At 55.9% G+C, this 17701-nt stretch overlaps 2 protein-coding genes across 9 annotated transcripts; one reads left to right on the top strand and one right to left on the bottom strand.

The window, feature by feature from the left end:
• The first annotated feature begins 173 nt into the window (after nucleotides 1-173).
• MAJIN (membrane anchored junction protein) lies at nucleotides 174-16583 on the top strand. 5 transcript variants are annotated; one of them, XM_069871215.1, is made up of 10 exons: nucleotides 174-216; nucleotides 9750-9872; nucleotides 10793-10838; nucleotides 11330-11405; nucleotides 11844-11969; nucleotides 13326-13357; nucleotides 14144-14301; nucleotides 14752-14890; nucleotides 15922-16066; nucleotides 16251-16583. In XM_069871215.1, exons 2-10 carry the CDS (start codon nucleotides 9772-9774, stop codon nucleotides 16448-16450), a joined length of 1023 nt encoding a protein of 340 aa, XP_069727316.1. In that variant the 5' UTR covers nucleotides 174-216; nucleotides 9750-9771; the 3' UTR covers nucleotides 16451-16583. The 5 variants fall into 5 exon arrangements, with proteins under 5 accessions (XP_069727316.1, XP_069727317.1, XP_069727315.1 ...); XM_069871216.1 differs by lacking the exon at nucleotides 174-216 and adding an exon at nucleotides 9032-9110; XM_069871214.1 differs by lacking the exons at nucleotides 174-216; nucleotides 9750-9872; nucleotides 10793-10838 and adding an exon at nucleotides 15454-15526 and having other exon boundaries at nucleotides 10998-11405; nucleotides 16251-16415.
• Nucleotides 994-8337, bottom strand: LOC138728121 (caspase recruitment domain-containing protein 8-like). 4 transcript variants are annotated; one of them, XM_069871208.1, is made up of 12 exons: nucleotides 8051-8337; nucleotides 7158-7196; nucleotides 6804-6877; nucleotides 6380-6508; nucleotides 5893-5954; nucleotides 5592-5812; nucleotides 5131-5390; nucleotides 4674-4799; nucleotides 3836-3980; nucleotides 2768-2824; nucleotides 2146-2202; nucleotides 994-1922 (listed from the first exon to the last, which is right to left on the bottom strand). In XM_069871208.1, exons 1-12 carry the CDS (start codon nucleotides 8307-8309, stop codon nucleotides 1660-1662), a joined length of 1692 nt encoding a protein of 563 aa, XP_069727309.1. In that variant the 5' UTR covers nucleotides 8310-8337; the 3' UTR covers nucleotides 994-1659. The 4 variants fall into 4 exon arrangements, with proteins under 4 accessions (XP_069727309.1, XP_069727310.1, XP_069727311.1 ...); XM_069871210.1 differs by having other exon boundaries at nucleotides 1670-1842; XM_069871209.1 differs by lacking the exon at nucleotides 2146-2202.
• Nucleotides 16584-17701: the final 1118 nt, after the last annotated feature.

Below are 17701 nucleotides of genomic sequence, written 5' to 3'. Positions count from 1 at the left end.
AATCAGAGAGCAGCGTCACAGCCCCGCGCGGGCGCCTCCACCAATGGGGTGAGAGATTCCTCTGGTCCCGCCCCCTGCGGGCACCAATCAGCGAGCGGTCCCGCCTCCCCCGGAAGGGGGAGGCGGGACCGCTCGCTGATTGGTGCCCGCCATGTTGGATCCCCCCAAACCTCAATTTCTCAATTAAGAAAATATTTAATGTGAAAATACAAAAAGGTAAGAGAGGCTTTGAAGCCTGACAATATTGCAGCAGCCTTGGGCCAATGCTCTCAGCCCCACAGTGTGAATGTTGGGGTTGTCCTGTGCAGGGACAGGAGCTGGACTCGATGATCCTCGTGGGTCCCTTCCAGCTCAGGACGTTCTGTGATTCTGTGCTCCAGTCATGCTCTGGCCCCATGGCACCAGGAGCCCTTGGGATCTGTCGTGTAGGAAGGTGAAGGCTCTGCTACTGGGGAAGGGGCTCCCAGGGGCATGTGATGCCGTCCCCAGAGCCAGGATGAGGGGCTGTAGTGATGGGGTGAGCCAGGGCATCCTCAGAGGAGCTGAGCTGGGATGAGGCACCCTGCCTGGACTGAGGTGAGATGCAAGCAGAGCCTGCTAAGCCTGGCCTAGGGAGAGGTTTCTGGCCTGGAAGCTGCTGTGATGTTTCCCTGAGCCTTCTCCAGGCTCAACAACCCCAATTCTCTCAGCCTGTCTTCGCACGGGAGGTGCTCGCATCCTCTCCATGGCCTCCTCTGGACTCACTCCAACAGCTTTATGTCCTTCGTGGGCTGAGGATACCTGAACTGGACCCCAATCCCTGCAGGAGATGCACTGGCATCCCGATCCCTCCGGGAGCTGCACCAGGACCCCGTTCCCTCTGGGATCTGCACCCGGGCCCCAATCCCTCCAGTCGGTGACCCCAAGGCCCCTGACCCGCAGGCTCAGCAGGCTGTGGCCCTCAGTCCCCGCAGCACACGCTCACACGGGACAGAGCGAGAGATGGTGTGGAGATATAGTTAAGAAAATATTTAATGTGAAAATACAAAAAGGCAAGAGAGGCTTTGAAATGCAAGGACTCTGGCGTCGGTGAACCCAACAGTCCTTCCATGGCTCCTTTCAGCAGAGCGGCTGCTCTCCCTGGCTGGATGCCTGCAGCTCTGCCAGGGAGGTTCAGCTCTTTCGTTCTGGGTTGAGCAAAACGTGTCCTCTGATTTCCCAGCTAAGCCTCCTCTGAGGGTCTTCGGCTTCTGAAAGGCACCAGCATGTTTTTCAGGCAGCGGCTGCCTCTGGTGGTGGTGGCCGTACACGTCGTACTTGGGATAAAAGCTTAGGGATCCCAAGGATCACCCCTGTGTCCTCGACAGGCGACATTCGGGGAGGATCCCATCTGTCTGCTGGCCCTGAACCCATCCGCATGTTCCTGAATCCAGTTCTTGAGTCCAGTATCTATTATTGCGGTTTCTCTTTTAGGCTTATTGTTTCTTTAAAGCTGCTTTAGTTTTCATTTCCAACCCGCAGGCCCCTCTTTCTCTCATTTCCTCCCCCCTTTCCCTGGGGAGGAATTGGGATACAGCTGCCCCTTCGGCTGGGGCGGGGATACCAAACCAGGCACTTGGAGCTCCTTGGAGCCCAACTCAGGCTGAGCAGTGGGAGCAGATGCAATCTGCCCTCCCAGGCCTAGCTGGACTTCTCCAGGTCTGCGATGAGGTATGGGTCTTTATCCCTGAGGATCTGGTAGAGCTGCTCCTGGGCCTCCGGGCCTTTCCTCTCCAGTAGGTCCAGCAAGACTCGGTTCTTCCTTTGACGTGTATCTTGGCTGAGCACCTCCTCTTCTTCATCCTTGTTGATGACGTTTGCATCCTGTAGGTGTAGCACAATGGAGGGCACCTGTGCCATCCTGGAGCAAAGCTCGGTCTTGTTCTTCTTCACAAAGGCTGCTCCTAGCAGAGGCCAAGCCCACGTCACTGTGCTGCAAGCGGCCAGGCAGCCGCAGGGGTGTCCACGCCACGGTCTGGGGCTCCCTGAGCCAGCGACACCACGGCTGCGCACCCTGTCCCACGGCCACGGGTCTCCATCCTCCACCAAGAAGGACGGGAGCACCCGAGGCCGGACAGGGAAAGGGGTGGGAAGGGGAAGGGGCTGGGGGAGGTCAGGTGGTGGCACCTGTCCCCGCTGGGATTCCTGCAGTGCCTGGGGCTGAAGCTGCTGTCCTGCACCCACCTGCAAGATGAGGAGCTGCTGCCTCAGAGCCCTGAGACCTCACAGGGTTGCAAGCAGTTTGTAAAGATACAGAAGCTGGGAAGGCAGGTGACACCAGCAGGGTGCTGAGCAACCTCGGGGCAGGGCAGCGCTGCCCAGCTTCTCCTCCTGAGCCTCCACCCAGTCCTCCTATGTGAGGCTGAATTGGGCACCCAGGTGGCATTTCCTTGTAGAATCGCAAAATGGTTTGAGTTGGAAGGGACTTTGAACATCTTACAGTCCACCCCCCTGCCAGAGGCAGGACACCTCCCACTGATCAGGGGCTCCAAGCCTATCCAACCTGGCCTCTAGGGATGGGGCAACCTGGCCTAGGGCCTCCCCATGCTCACAGCAAAACATTTCTTCCCCAGATGTCATCTCAATCTCCCCTTTCAGCTGAAAACCCCTGGTCCTATCTTTGCTCTTGCCTGCCCCTCTACTCTCCTGCTCTCTCGGGCAGGTTGTAGGTCAGTGTGGTGACTGCACCTGCCCATCAGGGAACACTGAAATGTCCAGCTTTGTGTCAGCTCTGAAACTCTGTACTGACCTGATGGGGTGTGGCAGCCGTGGGGAGGAGGCTTTTGGGGAGTAAGCCTTATATCACCTGAAAGAGAAAGGAGAGAGACATCACTGAACACTGAAATCATAGAAGGTCTGTGTCCTTGCATGGCCTTGTTCCCAGCTTCCTCCTTTTGATAGGATCACAAAATCATGGAATGGTTTGGGTCGAAGGGACCTCAAAGCCCATCCAGTTCCCCCCCTGCCATGGGCAGGGACACCTCCCACTGGATCAGGGGCTCCAAGCCCCATCCAACCTGGCCTTGAACCCCTCCAGGGATGGGGCAGCCACCACTGCCGTGGGCAACCTGGGCCAGGGCCTCTCCACACTCACAGCTAAATATTTCTGCCTAAGATCTCATCTCAGTCTCCCCTCATTCATCTCAAAACCGTTCCCCCTCGTTCTAACCCTGTGCTCTTGATCAAGAGCCCCTCCCAAAAGCCCTAAAGCAGAACAGCTCTAAGCAAGGGTCTCTTGCTGCCACAGGAGAGCAGATCCCCAGCACGTCCATGATGCTACTGTGAGCAGAAAGGGGTGGTGAAGGCAGGCTCTGCTCCACCTGTCCTTGCTCCAATTCCGGGCACTCTGGGTGTTGTTTCACACACCAGTGTCACACCCAGCAAATCCCAAGAGCAGCGCTGACTGTTACATGTAGGTTTTGATGTTGCTTTTTACTAAAATGGTGGCATTCTCCTTCCCTGCTCTGCATCGCACAGTGGTCGCACCAGCACGTGCATGGGTGCTCGTTACATTCACTTTTAAAGAGCAGACACATTTCTACCCAAGCAGTAGCCAAGGGAACAGAGAGCCACCAACAGCGCTGTCAGGCTCTCTTAAACTCCAGCATCTGAAACTCCAGGTTCAATCTGAGGCTCTGATTTAATGACAGTGGGGTGTCCTTCCAAGCCCTTCAGTAGCCAATAGCACACGCAGGGGTTGATTTCCCTGCAGGAGGCATGGATGACCATGACCACAACATGCAGGAGGTCTGTTTGGGTGCTGCCCCTCTGCTTTTGCTAAGGTGAATGAGCCCCTAGATGGACCTGCTGTTCCCACCTGATCTCAGTAACGTCTTCCAGACCCGGACATTGTCGCGTGTGTTTGTCATAGAAAGCTCAGTGTCCTCCTCCACATTCTTGATGTAGATCTCAACAAAGAGCTGCTGTTTCTTTGGACTCTTGTAGCAGAACGTCAAGTGTTCCTGCCAAGGGAAGAAGCAAGTTGAGTCTCCCTCAGCACGGAGAGCTGCAGGGAATCCACATACATCATCCTGTAACCAAACACAGCCCCACTGGGACGCTGGGGTATGCTCTGAGCTGTTTCTGGGGATGTTAGAGTGAGTCCAGGAGAGGCCATGGAGGTGATCTGAGGGCTGGAGCACCTCCTGTATGAGGACAGGCTGAGAGAGTTGGGGTTGTTCAGCCTGGAGAAGAGAAGGCTGTGGGGAGAGCTTAGAGAAGCTTCCAGTATTGAAGGGGGCTAAAGGAAAACTGGGATCAGGGGGTGCAGGGCTAGGATGAGGGGGAACGGTTTTGATTTGAAAGAGGGGAGATTGAGATGAGATCTTAGAGAGAAATGTTTTGTTGTGAGGAAGGGGAGGCCCTGGCACAGGTTGCCCAGAGCAGGGGTGGCTGCCCCGTCCCTGGAGGGGTTCAAGGCCAGGTTGGATGGGGCTTGGAGCAACCTGATCCATGGCAGGGGGTTGGAACTGGGTGGGCTTTGAGGTCCCTTTGACCCAAACCACTCCCTGTTTCTATGTGTATCATGAAATGCCTTTGCCACGTGTAACCAGAACAGCCCCCAGCACTGCAGGCCCTGAGACCTGGTGAGGCAGATTCTGGCCGTGGGACGTGGCTGAAGGCAGAGCCTTCTTCTGTTTTCTCATCCCACTTACGTCAGGCGTTATCTCCACGGAATTTGTGCCGGCCACACGGTAAACGCAGCCGAGGAACAGAGGGTTGAGTGGGGAAGGCTTGGGAATAACCTTTGAATTCCAATCCATTTCTTGTTTTTCGATGTCCTGCAAACATCAAGCATCACTTCTAAGAGAGGAATAAACCCCAGAGCTATGGACACAGCAAGTCGAGATGAAACTGACCCAGTCAGAACAGCCTGCTGAGCGTGTGCCACAGGCAGCACCGCGCTCTGGGGCGTGCTCAGCACGGGCACGAACACGGGCACGGTTGGACTGCGTTATCTCAGAGGGCTTTTCCAACCTCAGTCATTCTCACTGAATCAGAGGCTGGTGGCAGAAAAAGTGGGAGGCATTTGCTTATCAAACCCAGTCCCTGCTCCTGCAGCCACCACAGATGTCATCCTCTTTTGAGGTGGCCAAGCTCCCTCCATCTTACCTGCTTCACAGATTTGTCATTTGGGATGAGGTAGAGGTGAAGGGTTGTGTTTGCAGCACTGAGCTGCTGGAAGAGCAGCACCAGGGAGTGCACAGGCACTGAACCAAAGCTTGAACGCATTTTCCTCCAGAGCACCCCAAGCAGTGAGAAGCTGGGATTGTCTAGGACAGCATAGAAAGGCATCAGTAGGGTCGGTGTCTCCAGGGTCATCTTCTCATATTTAAAATGGGCAATGAAGCATGGTCTGTCAGCTCCACACTCTGCAAGAGGCAGACAGCAAAGGCATCGAGGTTCTGTTGAGTCATCCTGGCACCTCTCGGGCTGCCTCCTTCTCAGGAAGGCTTTAGCAGGGGAACACAAGGGACCTTGGAGAGAGGTCTCCAAGGAGCTGGAGATGTCCTGGAGGGGGACAGGCTGAGGGATGATAACTTGGGAGGCCCAGGTCCCTGCAGCTGCTGTACCTGCGAGGCAGATGAAATGCGGGAGAAACACTTTCTGCACAACTCCAGCCTGCACCTCAATGTGGAAGAGGGGTCCGACAGGCATTAGGGTGTCCTGCTCATCCTCGCTCAGGTGCCTGGTCCACCTGGTGTTCCAGTAGGTGACGGTCACTGCTGATTTCACCTCAAATGCAAGGCCTGTGATGGAGCACTGGTAGATACCTTCACGAGGCAGGTGAGCTCTGCAGGTGGGAGAGATGACAGGCTCATGCCACCCGTGGCACGGCTTTTGGGTGCTCCTGCTTCACCCAACGGCTCTTACTGGTACTTGAGGCGGTTCTTCGAAGAGACTTGGGTTATGGTTGGCGTCACTTCTGGAAAACTCTGGAACACAAGTGTGGCCAGTTTGGGCCTGAATGGGGTGCTGGGATTTACAGTGAAGCACAAGGCAGCTTAGAGTGGGAGCTTGGGGCCTTTCTTGTGAGGGAAGCCTGGGCTCTTCCCCTTCTGCTGTGGTGAAGCAGCAAGAGGACAGCAGCCACAGGCAGACGCAGAGAGAATGATTGTGGGATGCAAGTGTCTTCCCACAAACCTGAAAACTGGGGTGCTGTGTGCTGAGTTAGTGTAGCAAAAGGGACTGGACTCTTCTGGAGCATGACAAATTGCTGGGAATAACAGAATTGGAAGGGATGCAAAAACCCCTAGACAGAGTCAGTCCCAGGCTCCCTGCGCTGCTGTTTTCTTTAAGCGTGGCAGTGCCCTGTCAGAACCAGCAAAGCGTTACCTGTCCTTGACAGCAAAGCCCTTACCGGCTCTTGGCAGACCCAGCAGTGTCCCTGCGATCGTGAGCCCAGGTTCTGCCAGTGAGGTGTCTCCTGTGTAGGGACCATGGGAGGAGGCGCTCCCAAGCTGTGTGTCTGCTCTGAAGACCGCGGTGCCTACAGGAAGAAGGTCTGCTGAGGGCAAGAGCAACAGCCCCAGCACCGGGTGGAGAGCTGGTGCTGCTCCTCGATCCTGCAGGGAGGCAGCAGGCTGGCGCAGGCGCTGTGCCCGCCTGGCCTGCCCGCAGGGTGAGATCCCTCTGCTGGGACCAAGGGCAGCACCCACCAGCTCCTGCCACCCAGCGTAGTGCTGTGGTGTGATGGGCAGCGCGGGACCCCCACGCACAGGGCGGGCTGTGAGCTCTTCACTCAGGCACTGCAGCCCCAGCTATCACGTCCTGCAAGACCTCACCTCTGTGCTTTCTGAGACCTTATCACTGCTGTCAGAGACTTTCATCCGCCTTAGGGCAGAGAACAAGTGTCTACCTGGAACAAGAGGAATACATGGTCATTTTTGCCTCAAATTTGGGAGAAGAAGCCGTCCTCAAGCAGCCTTTGCCCAGCCTTCCCAATCCCACTAACCACGCTGACCCCATCCTGCACCACCTCACACTCCCACATCAACCGCAGCTCCCACCCTCCTCATGGGCTGTGGCAGGGACACGCTCACCACCACGCTGTGAGCTGAGGTCCTTTGCTGACCACCGTGCAGCTCCCCCAGCCCTGCTGCACCGGGTGGTCAGTGAGGACCAGGGCATGGCCTTACTTGTAGATCCAGACAGGAATCGATCATCTCCACCTCGAACTACAACAGGAACACAAAGCAGAGGAGAGCTCAGGAGCCAGGTCACAGTCAGAGGAGTATCATGGAATCACAGAATCGTTTGTGTTGGTAGGCACCTTAAAGATCATCTAATTCCAAACCCCCCCTGCCACGGACAGGGACACCTCCCACTGGATCAGGCTGCTCAAGGCCCATCCAACCTGTCCTTCAACACCTCCAGGGATGGAGCAGCCACAACCTCCCTGAGCCACCTGGGCCAGGGCCTCTCCGCCCTCGTTGTGAAGAATTTCCTCCTTATGTCTAGTCTAAATCTGCCCCGCTTCAATATAAAGCCATTCCCCCTCATCCTATCACCCCAAGCCTTTGTAAAAAGCCCGTCCTCAGCTTTCTTGTGCACCCCCTTCAGGTACTGGAAGGTCGCAGAGGATGGGATACTTTCAGTATCTGCCCGTACCTCTGCCCGTCTTCTCTCTCTTCTTCACACCTTTGCCATGAAGCCTCTTCCCTCCAGTTTGATTCCTACAAGAATCCCCCCAGCTGCCCCTGCGGGGCTGCAAACGTGCTCCCAGCTGCCACCTCTCCATCCCTCCCTGCTCCCACCCAGAGAGCAGATTTCTTGCTCCACTTCCAGGAGCAGAGTCCTTCCTCTCCCTCCTGCCATCCCCCTGCACAGGAGCACAGAATGCTCCTATTCGCAGGCCCTCAACTTCCTCCCAGCGAGGCAGCTCCCTGATGCGCTCACGGCCACAGCCACCTTGCCCCTTCCCTCCCACCTGCGGTCCTGGCCGGGGTCCCTGCTCGGGAGGCACCAGATCTGCACCCACAGCCCCTCTCCCACCTCCAGACAGAGCCTGCCCCGGCCACACTGCACTTACTATTTTGGATATAGTGCACCTTGGAGTTGGGGGTGATTCCGTAGTGGCGCAGGGTCTTCCCAGCCTCCAGCAACTTGGTTTTGTGGATCAGCTTTCCCAGTTTGAGGGACACGCAGGAGTATCTGGTTTTCAGCCTGTCCACGAACTCCTGCACGGTCTCATCTGGAGACACCAACACTGTGGCCTCTGTGACGAATCCTAAGGTAAAGGTGATGGGGAACTCGCTGGGCCCCTCATCCGGGAGCTGCTGTTCGGCCATGGTGGCTCCGCTAGTCGTACAGGATGGCGAAGGTCTTGATTCTGTCACTTCCCAAGAAACTGAAAGTGCTGGGTGACGTCAAGGCTGGCCTGATGTTAAAGCGCCTTCTCAGCCAGTGCAGGCAAAGAGAGAGGCCAGTGCAGAGCCTTGGAGTGGACAGAGAATGGAGCGGGACGTTGTTTTCCCTGCAAATGCCGCTGTCTGGCATCAAGGGATAAAAAGTGGCTCAAATAGGGAGTTTCCTCCCCAAACCCCATATAAGACTCAAGCTGCGGCTACTCCTGCATTTCCGTGGTGTCTCCAGGGATCCCTCGGTGTGTGCAGCAGAGGGGTGGAAAAACCCCTGGGACTCCGGGCAGGAAAGGTGCCTGAACCTGGAAAAGGCAAACCTGGCACCATTACAGCCTGGGAGAAAAAGGACCGGTCGAGGGGCCGTCATTAGGCACCAGAGTGAACGCTGGCCTGAGAGGCACGGGCAGAGCCCAGGCCCCTCTGAGAGCGGCTGCCAGACCTGCCACAAGGTCAGGGCCGCCTCCTCCGATGCTCTGGGCTCCCGCTGGCGCCCACGGGGCTCCAAGCCCCGAGATGCAGCAACCTATGAAGCGGTAGCGCCACCAGCAGCGGGGCGGGGGGAGCCGAGGGGCGGGATCGGACGGCTTCGGCTCCGCTCGGGTGGGTTCGGTTCCGCTCGGGTGGGTTCGGTTCCGCTCGGGTGGGTTCGGCTCCGCTCGGGTGGGTTCGGCTCCGCTCGGCGGGATCTGCTCTGCTCGGGCGGGATGGGCTCCGCTCGGCTCTGCTCGGGTGGGTTCGGCTCCGCTCGGCTCCGCTCGGGTGGGTTCGGCTCTGCTCCTCTCAGGCACAGGCGTGCAGCGGCTGGGAGCGCGGGCCTGATCCTGTGGGAATGCTCTGAGCCTGTGGGAAAGCCTTATTCTTGTGGGGAATGCCCTGATCCTGCAGGGAATGCCCTCATCCCACAAAGAATGCCCTGATCCTGTGGGGAATAATGCCTTATTCCTGTGGGGAATGCCCTAATCCCACAGGGAATGCCCTGATCCCACAGGGAATGCCCTGATCCTGTGGGGAATAATGCCTTACTCCTGGGGGCGAGTGCCCTAATCCCACAGGGAATGCCCTCATCGCAAAAATGCCTTGATCCTGTGGGAAACGCCCTGATCCCAAGGGGAATGCCCTCATCCCACAAAGAATGCCCTGATCCTGTGGGGAATGATGCCTTATTCCTGTGGGGAATGCCCTGATCCCACAGGGAATGCCCTGATCCCATGGGGAATGCCCGGCTCCTCTGGAACGGGCACTGGGGTCAGGAATATGGGGCCAGGTGGGAATCTGTCTCTGAGAGGAGAAGCCACCTGTGGGCTCTTCTCTCCAGGCAACGCTCGAGCTGTGAGGGGGGATTGACCTGGGCTGCTCCTGCTTCCCTAGGCCGGCACTCGGAAAGCGGGAGATGCCTCTGGAACCGCTCCCCTCACTGCTGCCCCAGACGAGGTTCCTCCATGCGGGCCGGCACGTCTACAAGTTTAAAATCCGGTACGGCCGCTTCCCCAGGTGAGCGCGCTCCTGCTGGAAAGTCTGCCTGTGGTTTAATGGTTACACGTGGGCTCCTCATTCCCTGCTTTCTCCCACTTCCCGGGAAAGCGGGCTTTTAAAAGTTGCTGCTGCTTTTGCCCGGGCTGAGCATTGACCTGGGAGAACAATGGGAGCTGTAAAAATGCTCCTGTTCTGCTGCCCCACGCGGCTGCTCCCTCCCTGCCCACAGTGGGATGAGGGAGAGAGGCAGAAAGGTCCCAGGAAGAGAGCTTGCGGATTGGGATAAAGACAGCTTCCTAAGTAAAGCCAAAGCCATGCATGCAAGCAAAGCAGAATCAGGAATTCATTCCATGCTTTCCATCAACAAGCAGGGGATTTGCCTTGGGAAATAAGGGCTCCGTCATGCTTGACGGTTCCTTGGGGATGCTGGGTGAAGGCTTTGGCAGCTCTGCCATGGAGCTCTGGGGCTTTGAATTTGGGAGAGGACTTGGGATCCTGGAGGCTGCGATCCCAGCAGGCTGAGATCCCTGGCCAGAGCCAGAGTTTGTTCTGGAAGTGGGGGCTGCCAGCTGCGGAGGAAACAGAAGAGAAAGTGTTGGGAACATCCCACCAGTCTGACTATCTCCTGGCCTGCAGCCACGTTAGGTCTCGTGCCACACCTAAAGGTTCCTCAGGCTCAGCTGGAAAGATCCCATCTCCCATCCATCGTATCCTCAGCCACGCAAAATACAAATGGGCATGAAATTCCCAAGGAACAGTCCCTATGGAATAACAGATGGTTTTTAAGAACAGTGAGTTAGGAATTCCTCTGCCTGCTGAGTGTTTTCCCTCTGCCGTGGGAACAAGGCAGAGGTGGCATTGAAACTCTCCCAGCAAATGTTGATCCTTTTTTTTTTTTTTGCTTGGGCTGGGCCTGACTCTCTCTGTTTGCTTCCCAGTGCTCCTGATCCTGACAGCACTCCAGGGGCTGCTGAGGAGCTGGAGGTAGGAGCTGGAGTAGGGACAGGGCCCTGAGCTTAGCATTCAGCTGAGCAAACCTTTGGTTCGTGAGGAGGGGGAGGACATTTTGTCCAATGCAGCATTTCCAGTAGGAGAAACGGGGAATTCTCTGTTGATTTTTGGGACAGGTCGACGCTGCTGGTGTTTGCTGGGAAAAAGGAGGCTTCTTAATGGTCAGATGTGGCCCCTGTCCCAGTCCAGCCCTGCTCTCCAGAGCAGCACTGCTGGCTCCATCCAAGAGTCAGACAAGAATTCCCCTCAGTTCCTCGGAGTCTGTTGGTACCACAACTCCAAGGGGATGGGAGGGAGCAGGTGAAGGAGGGGAAAGGGAAAAGCAAAACTCTTGCCCCTGCTCTGCCATGGTTCAAGAAAACGATGATTACAAATTGTTCACAAGCCTTGTAGCTGCCCTTCCCAGTGGAATTGTGGCACTGCTGTTAATGCTCTTCCTTCATTTCTGGTTTTGGCCTCTTCAGGAAGCGATTCGAGTGATCCTCGGCAATCTGGATGATTTGCATCCCTTTTCTACAGACCACTTCACTGTCTTCCCATGTATCCTTTCTTTCCTGCTCAGAACAGCAGGGAGGAGGGGATGTCAGGATGCTGCTCCTCTGAATCCTTGTCCTTTGCCATTTCTGAGCTCATTTTTAAAGGAATTCCTTTTCCGTTAGGGAAACCGATGAGGTTTTATTCTCAGGGCTGGGAGAGCCTGGCACATTGTTTCTCGCAGGAGAACGTCAGGGCTGCAGCCAGGCACAGTGAGGGAAACCCAGCACCGGGAACACTGGCCAATGGGAGAGGATCCCTGGATACATGTTTCTAGGCCCACAGTCCTGGTGTTTCTCCCAGTCCCACAACGACAGACTGGATTTGCTTCTGGGTCTGGACGTACAGGGGTCTGGCTAGTGGAGCTTTCCAAGAAGACCCTGTCTGGACTCCTGACCTCAGGAATGTCTGTGCTGTGTCCTTAGCTGTGAGCATCCCACTCAGATCTGAGCAAATGGGAGAGAGCGTGGAAGATGAGATTCACTCATGGGAACACCCGTCTCACGCCGTATCCCTACGTGTGCACTCTGTACCTGGAGCGGAACTCCTTCCCGCAGCACGGATCCACTGGTGAGTCACTGTGGGGATGCTTGGGGAATTGCTGGGAACAACGGTGCCCTCTGTCTCACTTTTCCCATTCCCTTCATCTCCTGCATCTTGGAATTGGAGGGAGCAGAGCTGTGTGCGGGGTGGCTGTGCCGTGGGCTCAGGATAGAGCTGAGCCGGGTGTTCTCCTTTGTGCCATTTTGCTTTGCCCAGCATTTCCAAATTCCTCTTAGCCTTCCCAGCCACTGCCAGCTCCTCAGCTGGGGTTTTATGGACCCATGCTCTGTGGCCCCCAGCTTCATTCCCAGATGTCAGGAGCTGGGCTACAGCCAGCACAGAGATGGGGATATAGATAGGGACATGGATATGGATGTGGATATGGATGTGAACGCATGTTTTTTTCCCTTGTCCCTGACTACATTTGTTGAGGGTGAATTCTCACTCTTTGTTTCTCTTTTCCTAAAGAAAGAATGTGTTGGTGTTTCTCAGTCCTGGCAGCAGCAATGGTGACAGTGCCTTTGCTGCGATTGGCAGATGTTGCTACCCCACCGGGGTCTGCTTTTCCAGGTTTCTATGAATTCCCTGCAAAGCCTCCAGCCCCAGCTGAGACCTGGCTGGGACTCGATGTTTCCCCTCCTCTGCCATCTAACCCAGGTGCTGATGCTCACAATTCCCTGCTCTGGTTCTGGGTCCCTGGAAAAGCTGCTGGTATTCCTGACGCCTGTGCCATGGATGTTCTGCTGTCCTGTATAAAACGGACTTGGAGCCATTCCTCAGTCTCACCCATTTGCTTGCATGCAGCATCCCCCATCAAACACCCCATGTTAGGGTGACAACACTTCTGACCGTGGAGAAGCTACTCCCTTCCCTGTGCCCCTCCCTCCAGCATGGAATTGCCCTCTGCTGACAGCCATACTCTCTGCAGAATGTGCTGTTCCTGTCAGGCTGATAGGGATGTTCCCAGTTCCTGTTGGCAGGGCTTTTTCCCCAGGAAGCCATGGATGGATCCCTGTGGCACAGTTCAGCTGGGAATGTTCTGTGGGGGTGGGCTCCAGCCACCCGGGCAGCTTCCACCTGGTGCCCGGAGCACAGGGAATGCTAGCAGCTCTCCAGTTCCTCCTGTTCTTCTGCAGCCCCCCCCGCACTGCCCCAGGAAAAGCAGTTGTCCCTCTGCTATCACTGTGTGCCGTTCATCACCAGGGATCCTGTGCAGAGTGCTGGCTTTGCAGTTTTTCCTCTTCAACCGCTCCTGTGCGAGCCCAGCGCTGTTTCTGAGGAGCTGATCTTGTTCTCAGAGCAAGGGGCAAGGGAGCTTTGAAGTTGGGGAAAGAAAGGCCAGGCACCAAATATTCACCAAATGTTCTAATCCCTCTGTTCCAGGTACAGAAGGAACTACAGGCAGGGAGAAGCTCGTAAGTAGTGCCTGTGTTCCCGTGCTGCAGTTGGGTTAGAAGTTCTGTTCTAAACATTCCAAAGGGATGGGAATGTTCTCAGGTTCTACTGTCACAGCAGCAAAATCTCTCTCAGGGCAGCACTGGTCTGGCTGGGGTCTGTCAGGCAAGGGGAAGTGGCCCTGAATTCTCACCCAGAGCTCTCCATGCTAGGAAAACTCTTCCCACCAGACCCATCGAACTCAGAAGGCATTCCTGGCTCCGGACCGGAAGCCCCACTGGCTCCAGCTCTGTGGGTTTGTGCAGGGCTGAGCTGAGCTGCCCAGGGCTTTCCTGGCTGTGAGGGCCTGCGGGAAGGCGATAGTGCTGGGTGATTCCGTTGTCTCCTCGGGGCTGTGTGCCATGAACAGCCAAGTGCAGCTGCTTGGGGAAATTTTTGTTTCATGGGTGCTCTGAGTGGGTTTGTTTTCAGCGCGGGTCAAGGTCTGGAGATGCAGTGAATGAGGGAAGATGCCCTATCCAGATTCCCAACAGAAAATCCCCCTGGCTCTGCCAGCATCACATTCCTGCTAATTACGATCCCTTACTGGGCCATGCTGTAAGAACGGAGCCCATCCAGTGTCTGGGAAAGCAGAATTTCTTGTTTAAAAATGCGGAGCACAATTCTCTGGGCGGGCTCTCGGTGCTTCCCTTCTGCTGGAACAAGGCAGCCGACCTGGGATTCCTGAATCATTTGGGTTCTGTCGTATATACAGGAACAGTTTTGTACAACAGGAATGTGCATTAACTCTGGGTTTTGATCTGAAGCAGCAAAGTCCCCATCAGACGTTACCAGCGCCCAGCTGTGATGGTCTGAAGGTCAGGAGGAGCAGTGAAACTGCAGGGGCTGCAGGGGAAGGCTCTGGGCAGTGGAGCAGAGTGGCAGCCGGAGCAGAACCCTCATGCCCTCAGTCAGGCATGGACAGGTCAGTGGGCTACAAACTCATCTCCCAGGATCCCTCTGTCAGCGTTTAATATCTTCTTGGACCTTCCTCCAAGGCCAAGGCTGGTGGAACCTCTCGGTGGTTCTTTGCTCCCTGCCCTTCTCCTGGCATCAGGAACCTGCTGGGATTTGCCAGCTTTCTCCCCTCTCTGCTTCTCCCTCTTTCCTGGTCCTGGAATGAGTTGTCTCTGGAACTGCTTGTTGGTTTTACTGGAAAAGCAGAAAGCCGGGTACTGGGATGCAGGTGAATTTTCATTGTTTGAATGAGACTTTGAGCAGTGAACACCAGTAGAAATTCGAGATCTCCATCGTGTTGGCTTGGGGCACTAAAATCCTGGTTTCTAATGGAATCCTTGGAGCAGCCATTGCCAAGATTGCTTCCTTTTTATGTATTTTTATCTACTCAGTTCTTCCTTATTTGACTTCTTTCCAGCGCTGGAGCCAAGTGTGTTCCCCATCTGCGTAAAGCCAAGCATCGACTGGAAGCGGGAAGCTATGGGAAATTCAGGAAGAGTCCACGGCATCTGTTTGGTCCCAGGTTCTCAAAGTGCCCAGCAGAGAAATGCATGCAGGTGATGTTTTGTCCCTTTTTGCCTGCATCCCCTGCAAGGGTGATTCCTTCTAATTAAACTCAGCTTGCAGGCGAGTATCACAGGGAGCTTTCCTGGCTCTCAAGAACTCCAGGGGTGAGCGGAGCCTCTCAGAGTTGTGCCTGCAGGATCCCTACTTTGTCTTCCCAACTCCAGGCCTCTTTGCCCTCCAACCTCCTTTGTGCAGAGCCCCAGCTGTGTCTCAGCAGGACTGGTGTCCAGGAGCTGTTATTTCCCACAGCACCTCTGCTCATGTTCTTTAAAATCTCTGTCTCTGCCAGAGCTGCTGCTGTTCTTTCCCTCTCTGCAATTCTGAAGTGTGCTCAGCGCATCCAAGCTTTGCCTTCGGCCTGGGAATGGCCTGAGGAGGGAGGAGCAGGAATTCCTTGGGGAAGAAAGTTCTGGCAGTAGCACTAAAAGGAATCAAATCACAGCCGTGATTTGATTTGATTTTTGAATCACTGGCCTTTTAGTTCTTTGAGCAACCAAAGAAAGAAAAATCTCCCGCACACTAGAACTCCCACTGAGGCTCCTTTTCCTTTCAGAATTCCTCCACCGCCGATGAGGGTGATTTCAGCCCAGCAGCCCTTCCCGAGGGCTGGGACCGCGGGAGTTGCTGTAAGTGAGGAATTCCTGGGCTGTTCCGTTCACACTGGCCATGTTCAATCCAAAGCTGCAAGGATGACCTTGGCATTGCTTTTCCTTTACAAATCCTGGTTGGGATTTTCCAGCCTGTGAGACTGGGAATTCCAACTCCCACCCTTGCGGTGGTGCCCGCGGCTGGGACTCTAATCCCGCCTAACAACTCCTGCCCCTGGAGCCAGGCCATGCAGCTCTTTCCGAGCGGAATTGTGGGATGAGAGCCTCCCCCTGGATCAATCTACTCTAGGATTGCTTAGAAAACTCCCCAGCATCCCATCAGCCAGGCTGGATGCCCTATCCACGTCCAGCTTTGCTGCTGGGGATGTTGGGAGAGAGAGCTCAGGATTCTGTTGTCACTGCTGTTCTTGCAGGGGGCCTTGTGGCATCAAACCTGGACCAAAGAGCAGAGGCTAATCCGGCTGAGGGAGCGGTTTGGCCACATCAGCAACCGGACCAAACAGATCCCAAAGGCCCCGGGGAGTTGGCAGGAAGAGGTCTCTCCCAGCTCTGGAGAAGGTACTGGTCCTGCAGCAGTGAGTGGGCACAGCCAGGCTGGCACAGCTTTTGGTTCCCTCTGTTTTTTTCAGGCTCCCTCTCTGTTATTTTGTGCTGGGGTTGTATCATTCTGGGAGGCAGAAATTCCCTCCTTCTCCAAGCTCATTTCCCATCTAACACGCTCCTGTTGCTCTTGTTTCCCCAGCATCATCTTTGCGCCACTGCAGCATCTTTTTGGTGGGAAGAACTGACCTGAAACAGGGATTGGTGTGGAAAGGGAAACATGCAGTGAGTGGCAGAGGCTGTTGTTTCTGTTGCGGTTCAGCTTTTCCTGCTGCTGCTCCTAGCTGGCAAATGCTTCCAATGGAATTCTACTTTGTTTCCGTGTTCAAATTAGCATCCTGAAGCTGTTGAGTTCCAATGTCTTTTTTCTTCACACCCTGGAGTTTTTAGGCAAAAAGCAACAAGCTTTACGATCCCAAGCGTCAGAACTCGGGATGGTGACACTGAGAAAGCATTCCATGGGATTCCAATAAAACCAGCACCAAATGGGAACTGTTGGGATCTTAATCTGTCCGACCCTGGCAGGAAACAATCTTTCCCTACACGCAGCAGCCAAGGTTGCCAGTACCTGGATGGATCCCATCCTGTGCTTCGCAGCATGGGCAAGGCCACACCTGGTGACAAAGCTGTGTCCCCAGCGCCAACACCCCGCAGCGAGGTCAAGGTGCCCAGGGCTGGCACCGCCCCTGGGGCCAGGGCTGCCCCAGTTCCCCTGGCACTGGTGGGGGAAGGACGAGAGAGCAGCATCAGTGCAGGCAATCTTGGGGCCATAGGGAGGTGACAGTGCTGTCAGCCCAGAGCCACAGGGTTTCTGCCCAGCGTCCTGGTGGGAAAGGCTCCCTCCCCATGCCACAGGTCCCTCCTGCCCAGGCGAGGGGCGAGGCTGCAGGCAGGGGGTCCTGCGGGAAGGCGCAGGGGAGCCGTGAGGGGCCAGGGAGAGAGGATCCTGCAAGGGAGAAGAGTCCCGAGGAGTGCCTGGGGAGAAGCCAGGGCCCCAGGTCCCAGAAGAAGCAGACACAGTACCTGAGAGGAGCTGAGCCAAGTGGTTCCAAACCAAGCCGAGCAGTTCCAAGCAGCCTCGGAGCAGAAGCCCAATGCTCTGCCTCACGTGGTGCCCCAGTGCCGGAGAAGCCCTGCCTCACGCGAGGAAGATGCGCTGTGCAGCAGCCACTGCGTGGAGCTGCTCGATTTCTGGTCCTTGAGATGAAGGCTAGCACTGAGCACAGGGCACACAGTTGGGGAGCACAGGGAGAGGGACTGAGGTGGCTCTCAAGGAGCTGTGACTGTAGGGTGGCTGTGGCCACCTGCGAGTGAGCATCAAGGCACAAGGAAAGGGAGGGGGGGAACTGAGAAAAGGGGGAAACCCCCCATCTTCCCCCCCCTTTGCATCCTGGAGGATTTCACTGGTGCAGGGGGTGGCAGGCCCCCCCACCCCTGGATTTGTGCCCCTTCAGTGTGGTGGGGATCCTGGTCGCTTCCCCAGGAAGGGCAGAGGGGCTGCAGGGGAGGGCTGGGGTCTGTGCAGGAGCCAAAAGCAGGTGCCAGGCTCTGCCCTGGCAAGGAGTTGGCCCCCGTGCGCAGGGAAAGATAAAT

This window comes from Phaenicophaeus curvirostris, chromosome 17, assembly GCF_032191515.1.
Source record: "Phaenicophaeus curvirostris isolate KB17595 chromosome 17, BPBGC_Pcur_1.0, whole genome shotgun sequence".
Classification (NCBI taxonomy): Eukaryota; Metazoa; Chordata; class Aves; order Cuculiformes; family Cuculidae; genus Phaenicophaeus; species Phaenicophaeus curvirostris.
Note: the sequence above shows the minus strand (reverse complement) of the source record. Positions and strands in the feature narration are given on the sequence as shown.

What these genes read in the sequence shown, in the direction of transcription:
- LOC138728121 (XM_069871208.1), bottom strand. Translation starts at nt 8,309, where the DNA reads ATGGCCGAACAGCAGCTCCCGGATGAGGGGCCCAGCGAGTTCCCCATC. An exon ending in GCTGGGTCTGCCAAGAGCCG is followed by an intron (nt 5,955 to 6,379) that starts GTAAGGGCTTTG and finishes CTTGTGTTCCAG; the next exon opens with AGTTTTCCAGAAGTGACGCC. An exon ending in CCGTGGAGATAACGCCTGAC is followed by an intron (nt 3,981 to 4,673) that starts GTAAGTGGGATG and finishes TTCCCTTGGCAG; the next exon opens with GAACACTTGACGTTCTGCTA.
- MAJIN (XM_069871212.1), top strand. Translation starts at nt 11,024, where the DNA reads ATGGTCAGATGTGGCCCCTGTCCCAGTCCAGCCCTGCTCTCCAGAGCA. An exon ending in CCACTTCACTGTCTTCCCAT is followed by an intron (nt 11,406 to 11,843) that starts GTATCCTTTCTT and finishes CATCCCACTCAG; the next exon opens with ATCTGAGCAAATGGGAGAGA. An exon ending in CCCGCAGCACGGATCCACTG is followed by an intron (nt 11,970 to 13,325) that starts GTGAGTCACTGT and finishes CCTCTGTTCCAG; the next exon opens with GTACAGAAGGAACTACAGGC.